Raw genomic sequence first — 13743 nt, forward strand, 5'->3', positions numbered from 1 at the left:
TGAGAAATAAGGTTTGTTTTGCATTGCTGCCTTGCTGTGCCACAGCCCAAACTGGGAATTGCTCTGAAAAGCACTGGGCAATTCTGGTTGTCATTACTCTTAGAATCTGCAAGCAGACGTGTGGAGAACTGTTTCATTAAACATGACTCCACATCACCTCCATCAGCAGGGGTAAGCTCCCTGGGACAAATGCAGCCCTACAAAACTGTGACTGTGCAGCCAGAATAAGATATGCTGGAGTGTTGAGGGTGCTGTGCCTCTGCCAGGATCAGTCTGGACCATTCCAGTGGAAAGGAACACTGAACCAAGGGTGCATTTGGCGTAGTAGCACATCCAGAGTTTCTGATCCTCATGATTTTATGGTGCTGGTTAACCTAAAGGACTATTCCTCAGGTTGCAAAGAAGTTTGAAAAAAAATGACGTAAGTACATTGTCTAAACTCAGAAACTAAATTAAAATCACTCCTATCTAGATCTTTTAAACTAGTCATCATTTTTTTGGCTAAGAAGTTGAGCCTTAAGGCTGAGTCTGGAGATCATATATTTTCACTTCTTCAAGGTACTTGACTTCTGGAGTAGGACTTCTGTGGGAGTCTTACTTGCTTGTCTTACTTGCTTAGAAGTGCTGCTGCTTGAGGTGGCAGATGTTGGGTTTTCAGTTCAGAATAGTAGAAGAGCTTTTGTTAAAACTCTCTGGTGATACTTGTACCATTTTTCATTATCTAACCTCTGGAAATTCAAAGAATTACCAGACACAAACTTCACTGAAGGGAGTTTCTTAATTTGGCCGTGTTTGATACTCCACTTTGAAAATTGATATTTTTTAAAATCAAATTCTATTTTAATTATAAAATTATTAAAATACAACTAACAGTAATGATAAATTTGAAGCAGTCGGGGATATTATTTCTTCTGCATGTGCAGTAGTTGAGAACTGAACAAAATTTTTAGGAAGGAACTTCTAATTTCAGCGTTTTAAGAATAGCTATATTTATGTTTGAGTGCATATCTAAATTATCTCCTTAGCTCCCAGTAAAAGGCAGTATAACAAATATAAGAGTAAATATAAGAAGTATCTTGATGAACAACTTCCCTTATCCAGTAGAGAGCTGCAGGCCAAAATCTCCAGGTCATTGGTATAAAACATTGGAAGAAAGAGACAAACATTGAAAGCATTGAATTCCTGGATAACTGCATTGTTCTAGGTAATACTTCATTAATTTTTGTCAGGATACTGAACAGCTTTATTTGATGCTCTGAATATAAGCATGCAAAAAAACCAAAATCAACCCTAGATTAAATGAAATGAAAACTGGTTTTTTTTCCCCCAAGAGTTCTTAAGTAGCTGCACTGGCATCACTCTGCCTGGGGAGGGTAGGGGATGGGACCAGAATCTCTCAGTTACCTGAGGTCACCTAAAAAGGAGAAAATTTCCTAAGCAGTAGAAATTCCAGAAATTATCTTAGCTGAAGGATAGCAGCTGTGTGATACATGAAAATACTCAGTGCATTTTTTGACAGTTTTATTGCCAGTGTGAGTTTAACCTGTCTGTGGCTTTTTAATCCTTTATGTGGGCATGTTTAAGTCATGCTGATTCTGATTGATCCTACTGATCAAGCTGCTTTTGGCAGGGCTATTCCACAGGAATATGGTTTCTGTGAAGTACTCATGCACATATAGTTAAATATATATTAAAATCAGTGCATAGAGACAAATTGAAGGTTTGCTGTACTTGGATCTGTGGGGTTTTAAATTATTTTTTCTTTTATTCTCAAGAAAAAAGAGTGGAACTGACAGATAATTTTTTTTCTGCAATATTCATCCTAAAAGTTTGGCTAGTGCCATGTCAGTCGTAAAATGCTCCTAACAAAAATCCCTGAGCTGTTGTGGTTTGCTGCTGATTTTCCTGTTGGAAAGCCAGGGTTTAGGTGACTTGTATTTCTCCCAAAATCAGTTCAACAAGCTGCCTTGCAGGCTCTCTGAGGCAGCAGATTTGCTTGCTCCATAGATTGCTAGTTCAAAGTAACATGCTTTGTGGTGAAGTTAGTTTCTGAGGAGACTTTTTTGGTGGGTGGCTACTTTGGGTTGTTTTTCAGTGCTTAGCTTAGTAGCTCTGTTCAGACTATTGGATGTCTGTTAGAATTGATGCAGACATATTTGTGGATGCTCATTTCTTGCATCCACAAACTCCATTTTTATGGATGCATCTGTGGGGATAAAGCCCTAAAATATTTGTCTTGTGTCATGCTGTGTTTTCCACCTGACATACTCACTTTTGGTACTGTTTTGGAAAGATTTTCTTAGCCTTTAAGGAGGAGTTATTTGAAGAATGACTGAAGTAGCAAAGCCTGCTTTGCTACACCTCTGTCTCAGGATGGAGTGTCTTGGTTATGAAGAGCCAAACTAATTTTGATTTTTTTCCATTTGGTGGCTATTAACTCCTCTGTAGATTGTGCCCATCCTACAGTTCTTCCACTGAGGTGATGGATACAGAAGAGATGGTGATTAAAGGGTTTTCTTGGCTGCCAGTCTCCATGGATTTTACAGAGTCCATGCAGTCTGTGCTTTGTACCCTCTTTCAAGCTGTGCTGGAAACCAGTAAGCTCAAAATCTAGGGATGGAGAAGTGTATTAGTGAGACTTTCTAAGGAAATAAAACTGGTTTAGGTCTTGTCAAGAATGAATTGGACTGAGATCTACCCAAGAACTCTTGAAAGATTTGAAGATCTTCTCTTCTTTGTAGGTCACAGAGCTGTGATGGAGGTACATGAAGAACAGGCTTGGAGTCCTCAGAGTTCTCCTGCAATTTTCAGCCTGCTTAGCAGCAATCTGCTTGATAATGAACCTTGCTGCAGGTGGCTCTTGGAGGGAAGGGAAATCCTGATTTGGGAGGCTATATTAGATATTTAGATTGGACAGAGACTTTTTGCTACCCAAGTGTTACTGGAGGTTCTCCAAGCTTGATTTTGTGTCACGTTAAGCTGGTAGTGCTGAAGTTCTTAAGAATCCTTAATAGTGGGTTAAATGGCCAAAACTTTTGTTTATTTGTTTTGTTATATTTTTGTAAAAAAAAAATAGGGCAAAAAATGTTGGTCCCAGAGTTGAAAGTATAAGGCTATCAAGAAGAGATTGTTGGTGTGTATTGTTTATAAACATCCATGTCAGAGAAGTCAGGATGTTTAATTGTAATTGCATTTTTTTATTTATGTGCAACAAAATAAAAAAAAAATTAATAAAGTAAAAATTTTATTTTATCTCGGTACAAAACCACATCCAAACCCTATGTATTCAGTAATTGCAGAGTGTTTTGGAACATCCTTTTAAAATAATAGGATTCCTTGAGAATGGGTTACAAAAAGCACTAAAGGCTTTCTTGGGTTCAAAGTATTTTGACTCCAGTGTCCTCTGTTTCTTTGTTTTAAAACATTCTAGTTCTGTAATTGATTTAAATTGGCCTCTTTTCTGAAGATCACACAGTTGTTTTTCAAAAATTAGTATCTAGCTGGAGACTATGCTTAGGTTTTGCAGTAGTGGGCAGTTTCTTCAGTTCTAGAACCTAAATATGCCAGACTTACAGTTGAAATGAAAAATTTCTGTCTGAAATTTTTAATGCCACATTTTTGTGTACAGCGAATTTTTTCTTGAAATTACTAACACTGATTTGGGAGCATCTGCCTCTAAAACCAGTGGAATATGTGGTAAAAAAAGTTTAGTTTATTATTTTTTTTTCAGTAGTTGTATTTGGTTCCAGAAATTGCCAGAACCACATTGTTCAGTGTCCCAGAAACAAAGCTATTCTTAGAAAAGTGAAGTTATGGCTGGATACAAATAACAGATTTGTATATGATGGTTTTTACCCTTTAACTACTTTCAGTGTGCTTAAAATAGTGCATGAAAATTCTTTCTGGATTGGTTTCTTGGTTTCTGTTTTGAGAGAGGTGCTAATGTGTCCCAGTTATGAGTAAACTTTCATGTAGTATTTTTTGTGATGTTTCCCACTTCACAGATGGGCATTTGAGGCACTGAGAGTTCAGATCTTCAGCTGGTTTGAGTCTTGAATGGTGCTCTTTGCCTTGAGTCATTCCAGTGCATCTTTCTCCAGATTTGGCCAAAACACAGCCCTTGCAGTAGAGGTGACAGGGACTAGATATCCTTGCTGCACTGAATAGGAATTGTGAGAGTTATTCCAATATTTTTCATGTTTTAAGACTTCAAAACCCTGGGAAACCCCTGTACATGTTGCCTGTTCTGATGGAGTGCTTGTGGGCTAAAGAGGTGTGGGGTGGGGGGTTAAGCTGGAAGGACTCTATTACAGCTAACTGTAATACTGCTGAAGAGCTCTCTTGGCTAAAGAGAGTGGTTACTTTAGTGGTTACACTAAAAATCAGACCTGTTTTGTCTAGGTAGGGGTTTAAATGCAGTGTATAAAATATGGATTGAGAGAGTTTGTCATCTGGTCTGACAAGAATTGAGGAGTTGTTAAATGTTTTATACTTCATACTACTCAGTCCTCAAAAGTGACCTCAAAATATGTAATATCTTTATCTTGTTTAAGTAAAACTTTTCTGAAGCAGAGGTGACGCTTTTTCGAGGCTGTACTTGGCCGTAATGGAACACTGTGCAAAGTTTACAGGTGTAATAAATTGTATCATTAAATTCTAAACAAATCATGGAGGTGAGTTCAGAAATGATCAGGAGAGCTAGGAATTTAGTGGAAGAGGCCTGTGTGATATGTGTGGGGTTTTGTTTGCTGGGGTTTTACTACTAAAAACATGTTTTTGCAGTCTGGAATCCATTGCGTTCAGTTTGTTCTTGTACCAGCTCTAAATGTCTAAGAGGGTACAAGTAAATGTTCCTTAACAGAGACCAGGATATTTAGAATTTGTGGCAGCTACTTTGTGTGCTTTTTTCTGTACACAAGCTTCTGAGTTCCTTGCAGGATCTAAATAAGTCAACCAGTTGGAGTCTGAAAAAAATAGTCTGGTACAGAAATTACAGTAATAATTTTTACCCAAAAATCTTCAAGCAGTGAGGCTCAGTTAACTCATTTAGTAACATTGCAGAGCAGCTGAAAGGTAAATGTTTGCTGCAGAATTTTGGGAGCATTGTGCTCTCCATAGCTGTGCATAATAGTAACTGTAATTACTCAGAATGAACAGCTGACTTGCTTAAATTTCTTAATAGTGCCGTGAAGCCTGCCAAGTGCCATTATGGCTTGTGCTGTTCCTGTCCTTCTGTTGGCTGTCACGGTGCTTACTTAGCTTGGAAAGCGCTCCTGACATCTTGTGTGTGTTTTCAGAGGTGCACACAGCTGCCTCGTGTTCCAGCACACTGCCTAAACCCAGTGCACAGCAGCACTTCACTCAGAAGAATTTGTGATAACAAAATATGGAAATGTTGGGCAAATTGGGAATTGCTTGGGGAGGAAAGTGCTCGCCTGTGTTGTATGCACAAGTTAAATGTGTCCTGTGTTGAGACACCTCAGGTGGTTCTATACAAAGAGAGTGATTCCAGTGCTCAGGCGTAGGAATGCAGCATACACAGCTGAAGTTTGGATGAAAAGCCAGAGGTCTTGGGGCTGGCTGGTTTCACATGGCTCAGAATCATGCAGCTATCTCTTCATACCTGTTGTCAGATGGCACTGAGTGCTTGTTTAATGTGTCACTCGGCAGGATGTTTGTTGAAGCCCACATGGGCTCTTCAGAAGGAGGATGTGTCATCCCTGGCTTGAGTACCTGGTCTAAAGTCTAATTTTGCAAGAACATCTCCTTCAGCAGCCAGTATCAGGTCTAAATGTACTTAAATATATATATTATATATTGTTGAATATATTGACCTGACTAATTGAAGTTGTTTTGTGCAATTCAGGTTACTGAAGAATGTGCAGTTTTAATCACTATAAAGCATTCAGTTTGTTTTTCTGTTTAGTATAAGTTGGGGAAAACTTGTCAAACAGTATGAATTCGAATAGTATAAGAGGCATAGAGCTCAGTTGGAATGAGCAGACTAATTTTTGTAAATTAAACATGAAGCGGTGTATTTGGACAATGTGTTCATTGTCCTCTGTTCTTGAAGCTGTCAAACGTTCTAGAAGTGTGGTTGTAACAATGAAGATCTGCTGAAGTATGAAATCTGTACTGCTCTGTAAAGAACAGTGTCATGATTAAGATTTTGTGTGTTTCGTCTCTGCCAGAGGTGCAGGCTTTGGAAAACATAACAAAAGATTATCTTAAACTGCCCTCAAACTGCTTTGTGCTCTGTCTGCGTGTCTTGGGACTTTGCTGCTGTTGAGAATTTGCAGGGCTAAAAATGACCTGAGTCGTCTTTTTTTTGTTTGCTTTTTGTTTGCCAGTTTCTAGATTATTCACCATTGTGAAGCTACTTCTTGTTTACAAACTCCTTGGCTGGGATGAGTCTTGGGCCAAAAATTAAAACTCTGGATGAGCTCTTTGCACTTGAAAAAAAATATGAGTGTAGTGATTGTAGGGTATGACTTGATAGAGTTATAGGCTCACCTGAGAGCTGGTTTGCCACCCTGTGCTCCTGGCAGTTATCTGCACAGCACCTTCTCTGATGCTCCAGGATGATTGTGGTGGACTCTTTATCATAAATACGTGGTTTAGACTCCAGCCACATACTTGGCTGCTAGGCTATCCCTCATCTATCCAAAAAAAATACAGAGGCTGCAAGGTTTCACTGGAAGCTGAAGCTCACTGCTCAAATATCTTTACAGGAAAGAACCCACCCAATCTGATACTTGAATTTAGGCAAGTTTATCTTTGGAGTTACCAGCTGAGCAGATTTCAAGCAGCCATTCACTCTCCAGGCTGCCTCAGTACTTACTTGCAGTTGAACTTGTCAGGCTTTGCCCATCAGTATTATTCATGGCCAGACTACTGCTCTCAGCCTGTGTGGAGACCTGGATCCAGGCAGACTCGTTTGTCAGGCTGAGTCTGGATCAGACAGGAGGCTCTGCATTGGCCTTTTCTTCTATCAGAGACTCCGTTTGCCATAAGGGGTTCAGTAAAATATCTGTGAAAGAGCCTGGCAGACTCTGTCCCTTCAGCTCTTCTGTTCCTCTCTGTTCCTGGCCTGGTATTTATGATCAGGAGCCCACCATAATGATCCTGGAGCATCAGAGAGGGCACTGGGCAGTAACTGCCAGGAGCACAGGTGGCAGACCAGCATTCAGGTATCCTTTTATCAAGTCACACACCACAATCACCGTGCTCTCACTCTCTTTCAAGTGCAAGCAGCTCATCCAAAGTTGTAATTTTCAGCCTGAGTCTGTTTTGCTCGGTGGGCTGGGTTCACTCTGCTCCCGTCCTGCATTCCATATTTTTGGATGACACACAGAATAACCATTGGTGCAACACTTGCTGTTGAAATAGCCAAATGCTGAGTAATCTGGAAGAAGAATCTGGGAGTTACTGCCTTTTTCTGAGGGGAGGATATATTTCTTGGCCATGTATGTGGCCCCATACAAGGCTGGAGATTGCAGCAGTCTGCATGGATTGCAATAGAATAGCTTCTGGCCCAAGTTATGCTGAAGCTGAACCATGCCAAGGTTATTTGCCATCTTAGCTGCTTTTCAGTCAAGCCTTGTAAATTGAGATAGAAGGCAGAAAAGGATGGCAGTGTTATCATATCTGTATAAATGAAATTTCCATGGTCTTTTGACATTGCTAAATGTCTGCCATGACCAAGTAATGCTTTGTTCTTTAGACTGCTTGTTCTTGCAGACTCTTCTTAATCCTTGAGCACCTTGGATGTGAATCAAGTTCCATTTGAAGATCTGCAGCTCTGAGTTTGACATGGGAGTTTGATCACTGAAGGGTTTGAGCAGAATGTCCTGCTTCTTGCTGCCTGATTTTAGAATGAGACACAAGTCTTTGAGCATATATAACTCTTCTGAAATTCATGTAGAAATAGATAAAAAATTGTTGTTGTAAAGAGGAATTCCAACTGTTAAGAGAAATCAACTTGTATAATAATGTTCTGTTTCACTGAATGCTCACTTGTATTCCTGCCTGGTGATGAGCAGTGACTCTGCAAGTTCCTTCCAAGAACTGCTAGAGGAGTACCACAGTTAATTACTGGGTTCTTTTTCTCAGGGCCTGTTATTCTGGGGGAAGGAGGGAGGAGAGAAATGACCTGCTCCAACAGCCCTGTAATTTACTGCTGCAGGAAGAATAGTGTAACTCTTGGTTTAAGGAATTCTCACTCTCCCTGTCTGAACATACTGTGTGCTAGTTTTGACAAACAAAAAATTCTTGCTCTGTGTATTTAGTGTCTCTGGCTGCCGTGTTCATGATGGTTTTAATTGGGGATGGGGGGGAAAGCAAATTCTGGAAGTACTGTACTGCAGTAACTGTTAATTGTGTCTCAGTACTTGGCTTCAGGAGTGGCTTAGGTCATTGAGCTTCCCCAGTGGGGAAGGAGTGCTGGTGGAAATTCTGTGTGTTTGTGGGGTTTGGGATTGGGGTTTTATTATTCATTTTCTAGTGAAATCATGGATGGTATTTACCACTTCAGCAGTGTTTGATCTTAATTAAATAGTGACCCTCCTGATTTTTGACATTCATATTGAAGAGATAGAAATACTTCAAAATTCCTGGTGTTACATAAGTTTTCTGGAGTTAATGCATTCCTTGGCATCCCACAGAATGCTTAAATGAAACAGTACTAATGGTGTTAAATATGCTGTCCAATTCTGCCCCGTGAACTCTGACTTAAGTGTTGGCTTCTATTCAAATTGCTTTACTTTTCTGTTGTTTTTCTTTACAGATTTTGAGGAGTGAACAGGAGGTACCAGACTCGATGAGTTTCCAGCGAAATGTCGGAAAAGTCAGGCCAGAGTACAAAAGCAAAGGATGGAAAAACAAAGTATGCAACACTCAGTCTGTTTAATACTTACAAGGGAAAGTCACTGGAAACTCAGAAAACCACAGGTGAGTAAGCTCTCTTTAGAGCTGCATTCTTTCAGTTCCATCATTGCTGCAATGCTAATTAACAGTGCAGCGTGCATGAGCACTTAACCACAGCATGGTTTTTCATAACTGCTTGGTGCAGCAGTGAAGTGGAAGGGTTGTGGAGGGCAGCATTCATTAGAGCTTCTGCTTAGCTGTGAACAGGAATGTCAGTTCAGAGACAGCCTTTGCAGTCTAGTAGGAAGTAGAATGTGGGTAAATAAAGACGTGCCATTGCCCAGCTGTGCATTTTACTGCATTAACATTTACCATGCTGGTAGTGTTTAATTAAGGAAAAGGCAGTGGTCACTTCCAGCTCAGGGACTTTGATTTTTGGACAAATTCTGGGGAAAACTTAGGCTGATGTTTCAAATCAGGCAGCTGTGAGCCTGCTTTTTCATGAGTCATGGAATGGAGAACAAGGGTGAAAATGTTGTTCGGAAGGTTTTGACCTTGACAAAGTTGCCTAAATTGTGTGTAACAGAGAAAAAGTGTGCCCAAGCTTGTTGAAGTTTGCCACAATGTTATTTTTAAAGGTTGAGACGGAGCTGTTAGTTGTGGTACAGCTTACCCAGGGCAGTAACATGTGCTTGCTGCCTGAGTTGGTTACTTGGTAGGTTGAATGTCCTGTGGGATGCATTAGCCTCGTACTTGTGGTCTGGATTAAATACAATTTGTAGGAATGTTTTTGCAAGGGCAGCATCTGCCAGCTGAAATTGGCAGCACAAAAGAAGTGGGCTGGACCTATAGGGGTATTCCTGGACTGGTCAGTGTACATTAAGCTCCAGAAGAGCAAGGGAATAATGCTTGCAAATGGCTTCTTTAGCTTTCTGTCACTGAATCTTGTGTATAAAGGGGGGACCATGAATCCTTTTTAATCTCTGGAATTGGCTAACCATAATGACTCACCACTCAAAAAGTACCCAGCTTTTCTTAAACCAAGTGTTTCCAAATCTCTTTTTTAAATACTAACTTCTGAAGCATTTTAAATTTTTAATTACTAACACTCTTGAACTTTTCTGTCTTTCTTACAAAACATTTTTATGTAGCTCTGCCTAAACAGAGTAGTTAACTTGCACTTTCTGTTCTGGCACGCAGTTGCCGCACGCCATGGATTGCAGAGTCTGGGAAAAGTTGCTATTTCCAGGAGGATGCCTCCCCCAGCAAATCTGCCCAGCCTCAAAGCAGAGAACAAAGGCAACGACCCCAATGTGAACATTGTGCCTAAAGACGGCACAGGATGGGCTTCAAAACAAGAGCAGCACGAAGAAGAGAAGTAAGTGAGCGCTGAGCTCTGCCTTGAGTTGCTGGGCCATTTCTCTCAGGTTTGCCCAAAATTTGGGTTTGGCAGGACTTGGGAAGAAATTGGCTACACTGGAGTGTCCTCAGCGTAGCTACCAGAGAGGAAATAGCACCACTGTTAATTATTGTGAGGAAGAACCTTGCTAGTAGAGGGATAGGTAAAAAAAAGTGCACAAAAAAAAATCTCCTCACATTTCAGTTGAAAATGTTTCGCTTATAAATTCTATATGAGGGGAAGATTATTTCCTTGGACATGATGTCTGCTGACAGGAAATACTGCAGCACATTTTTGTAAGATCAGTGTCATCACCTTAAATAAAATTCTCTTGAAACCCTAAAGAACACAGCAGGAAAATTAGAGAATAGCTTGCAAGTTCATGAGAGTGCAAAAATCTGCTTAATTGTGCTTGTGTATGGCAGAGAAAACTCAAAAATTCTTGGTTTGCCTGTGTTTGTTTAAATCTCTGCTTTATTTTCTAACGTTTCTTAATATTTGCACTTCAGTTTTTTTGGCTAGAATGCCATAAATTCTACAGACTTTCATTTTTTTTTTAATCTTAAGCGCTACACTGTTGTTCCGGACTCCTCCAATATGTGATATAAACAAGACAGAAGTTGTGGCAGTGTTGATGCATTGTTTGTATACTTTGTATGATACAAATTTCCCATGCTCCCAGTTTTGTGTGCTAGATTTGTCTCAGGTTTGTACAGCTAAAGAAAATAGAATGAAAGGATCATAGAACCACAGATTATACTGAGTTGGAAGAGACCCATCAGGGTCGTTGAGTCCCAATTCCTTGCCCTGCACAGGAAGAAACTAAATAGAAACTGAAACTTTTCTGTTTCTAGTTGGAAAGTATTTTAAAGCAGTTTTCTTCCCATGTAAGCTTAAAATAGGATGTGATGCTCACTGCATAAGCAGAAGCAAGGTTTAAGTGCTAATTCTTTTAATACAAATTGTTCTGAAAAACACTGGAATTTAGGGACAGTGGTTGTATATTCCTAGTGCTTGTGAAAGCAAAAGATGAGGTTTAAAGGTTTCCTTCCCCATCTTTATCTCCCTTTATTTTTCTTTGTATACGTTCCTACATTTAAATACCAATTTTCGACATCTCTCTAAAAAGCTGTTAGACTTCAAGAATAAGTGTTGTTTGAAACTACAACTTTACCAGTTTCTGCCCTGTGTTTTGTTTGGTACTTTACAACATCTCCCTGTACTTCAAGGTCGCTTGCCCAGTTAAATCTGTGTTGAGCTGGTAGCTTGTTTGACAAAAACAGGCCTTTCCATGGCATGTGTTAGAAGATACCAGTAGTGGATGTTCTGTTTACAAATAATCGAGTAGCTGTCCCTTATCTGCAACTGGAAGTTGCTTTTATTTTCATGTGTTACTCTGATAAAAGCCTGCGTGTCCACATATAGATAAAGGGGAGGGATTTGGAACAGGTGTGTATACCAAGGCCATAAGGAAATGAAATTCTCCTGAGTTTGGATCATCTGATGTGTTTGCTCAGATCTTAAGAGCATTTGTTTGACTACTGCTGTGTTTGTGATATTTCAGTGTGCTTGAAATGCTTCGGTATACACCTGGAGTGTTTTATTGTTCTTCTCAAAGGTGCTGCAGATAAAGGTTACATCTTGTTAACAGTTTGCTTTAGTTTAATGCCTTTCTCTTGTATCATTGCATTGGACTTCACATGAATGCGTTGTTCATGTAATTATGAAAATGAATTATTTTACTGCTTTCTTGAGCTGTAATTTAGTCTGTGGATATTGCCTCAGTCTCTTTCCTGGATGGTGCAGGTTGTTGTGTATTGATTTGATTAATTCAGCTGAATTCTTCCCCCCATCCATATGTGCAGGGCAGTGCTAGGATAACTAAAATTCTAAAGGGGCTTGTATTTGAAACAGGAGAAATGCAAGGAGTAGTTTCTTTAACAGTCATGTTCCTTGTTTCCCTTGTGTCACAAAGTACAGCCGTGTAAGTCATAAGGTCCTCAAAGCCTGCTTAGAAAATGTGCAGCTGTAAGAAAAAGATGTCAGAAAAATAATAACTGCGGGTTTTTTTCCTAGATTTTAATACTCTCTTGGAACATGAAAATTGCATTTAGTTATCCCCATGAGAAGCTGGAGTGTTTCTGCCCAGCAGTGATCTTTTTAATGGTATTTGGTTCCCTGTCAGTCCTGAGAGTCCTGTGTAGTGCTTTGGGTTGATCACTGCAGAACCCAAATGGAACTGATTCCTTAGTGGTAGTAGTCAGAAATGTAGGATCTACTTGAAGCATTTACAGTTGTTTCTTGTCAGTTAAGTGACATGATACTGCACTGCCTCTCTCTTCACTGGTCTAATGAAGTGATTCTAGACTGCAGGATTTGCCCCATAGTTCCTGTTTTATCAAAAGTTCCTACTAAGGAGCTGGAGGGTTGGGCATAGTTGGTTTTAGGCACTAATGCTTTGAGTCTTAAGTTACCTGAATATGCCAGTTCAGAAATAGCCTTTATTGAAAGAAATTGAACAATATGACTGAATCTGCAGATTAGAAAGAGCTTGTGTCTGGGGTTTTTACACTGGACAAAAAGAGTGCTTGTGCCTCTTCATTGTTAAGGTGGTGAGACTGAGGCCGCTTTGTAAGACCTGAGATTCTGGGCTCCAGTTCATGGTACCTACAGAGTTTTTCGTGATGTCTTTAGCTTTCCTTATCAGTTTATTTGGTAATTCTTGACATGCATTTTGCTTCTTTCTCTCAGTTCATGGTGGTCTTGAAGTGCTTTCCTCTGTTAACTCCTGAGGCAAGAGAACATTAATCCAAATTATTCCCTTCTATGGTTGTAGATGGATTGTTTTTTTAATTGTCCAATATACTTCTTTTAAAGCTGTAATTCAGTTCATGCCTGGCTGCATTTTCTGCCCAGCCATTTTCATTCCTCTCCTCTTCGGGAAGTGGAATCTTGAAATAATTAGCTAATTTATTCCATTTTTAACTGTTACTATAACAACTCTTTTTATGTAAGAAAACGCCATTTCTGAGGAAAAGTAGGTAGTGGTTTTTCATCTGCACATCTCCCTTATTTTATTCCCTTGTTTGCAGTAGCCATCCTGACAATCTTACTCTTTGCTCACCCTCTTGTATTCACAAGTGCTTTTCCTCCTGCTCCAGACAGCCAGACGTGCCGCAGACACAGCCAAAACCTGCTGTTCCTGCTCCTCCAGAGGCAGCTCCTGTTGCCAAATCCTGGGCCAACACCAAACCAGGGGGACAAGACGGTGAGTGCTGCTCAGGGTGGGGGTTCTGCGCTGGGAGAGACCCTCACACCCTGCAGTTCCTTGAGGCTTGGCCAGGCCAGTTGGGACTGGGGAAAGTTGTGGAAGCAACGTTCCAGGCTGGGAGATGAGCCCATCCCCAGTCACTGCATTTATCAGCAAGTCTGAGTGACTTTCACAAGGTTGCTGTAATCACCTCTTTAGAACTGACAGG

The 13743-nt window shown here is 40.1% G+C and overlaps 1 protein-coding gene across 14 annotated transcripts in view; it reads left to right on the forward strand.

Moving 5' to 3' along the window:
* The window catches only part of PRRC2C (proline rich coiled-coil 2C), a 69668-nt gene that overhangs the window by 7594 nt on the left and 48331 nt on the right, over window positions 1-13743 (forward strand). For all 14 annotated transcript variants that reach the window (XM_063406670.1, XM_063406674.1, XM_063406667.1 and 11 more), the window contains exons 2-4: window positions 8786-8949; window positions 10066-10243; window positions 13426-13532. In XM_063406670.1, the coding sequence (XP_063262740.1) occupies window positions 8835-8949; window positions 10066-10243; window positions 13426-13532 (400 nt within the window). In that variant the 5' untranslated portion in view covers window positions 8786-8834. The remainder of the gene's footprint in view (window positions 1-8785; window positions 8950-10065; window positions 10244-13425; window positions 13533-13743) is intronic.

The sequence above is a fragment of the Prinia subflava genome, chromosome 10, assembly GCF_021018805.1.
Source record: "Prinia subflava isolate CZ2003 ecotype Zambia chromosome 10, Cam_Psub_1.2, whole genome shotgun sequence".
Taxonomy (NCBI): Eukaryota; Metazoa; Chordata; class Aves; order Passeriformes; family Cisticolidae; genus Prinia; species Prinia subflava.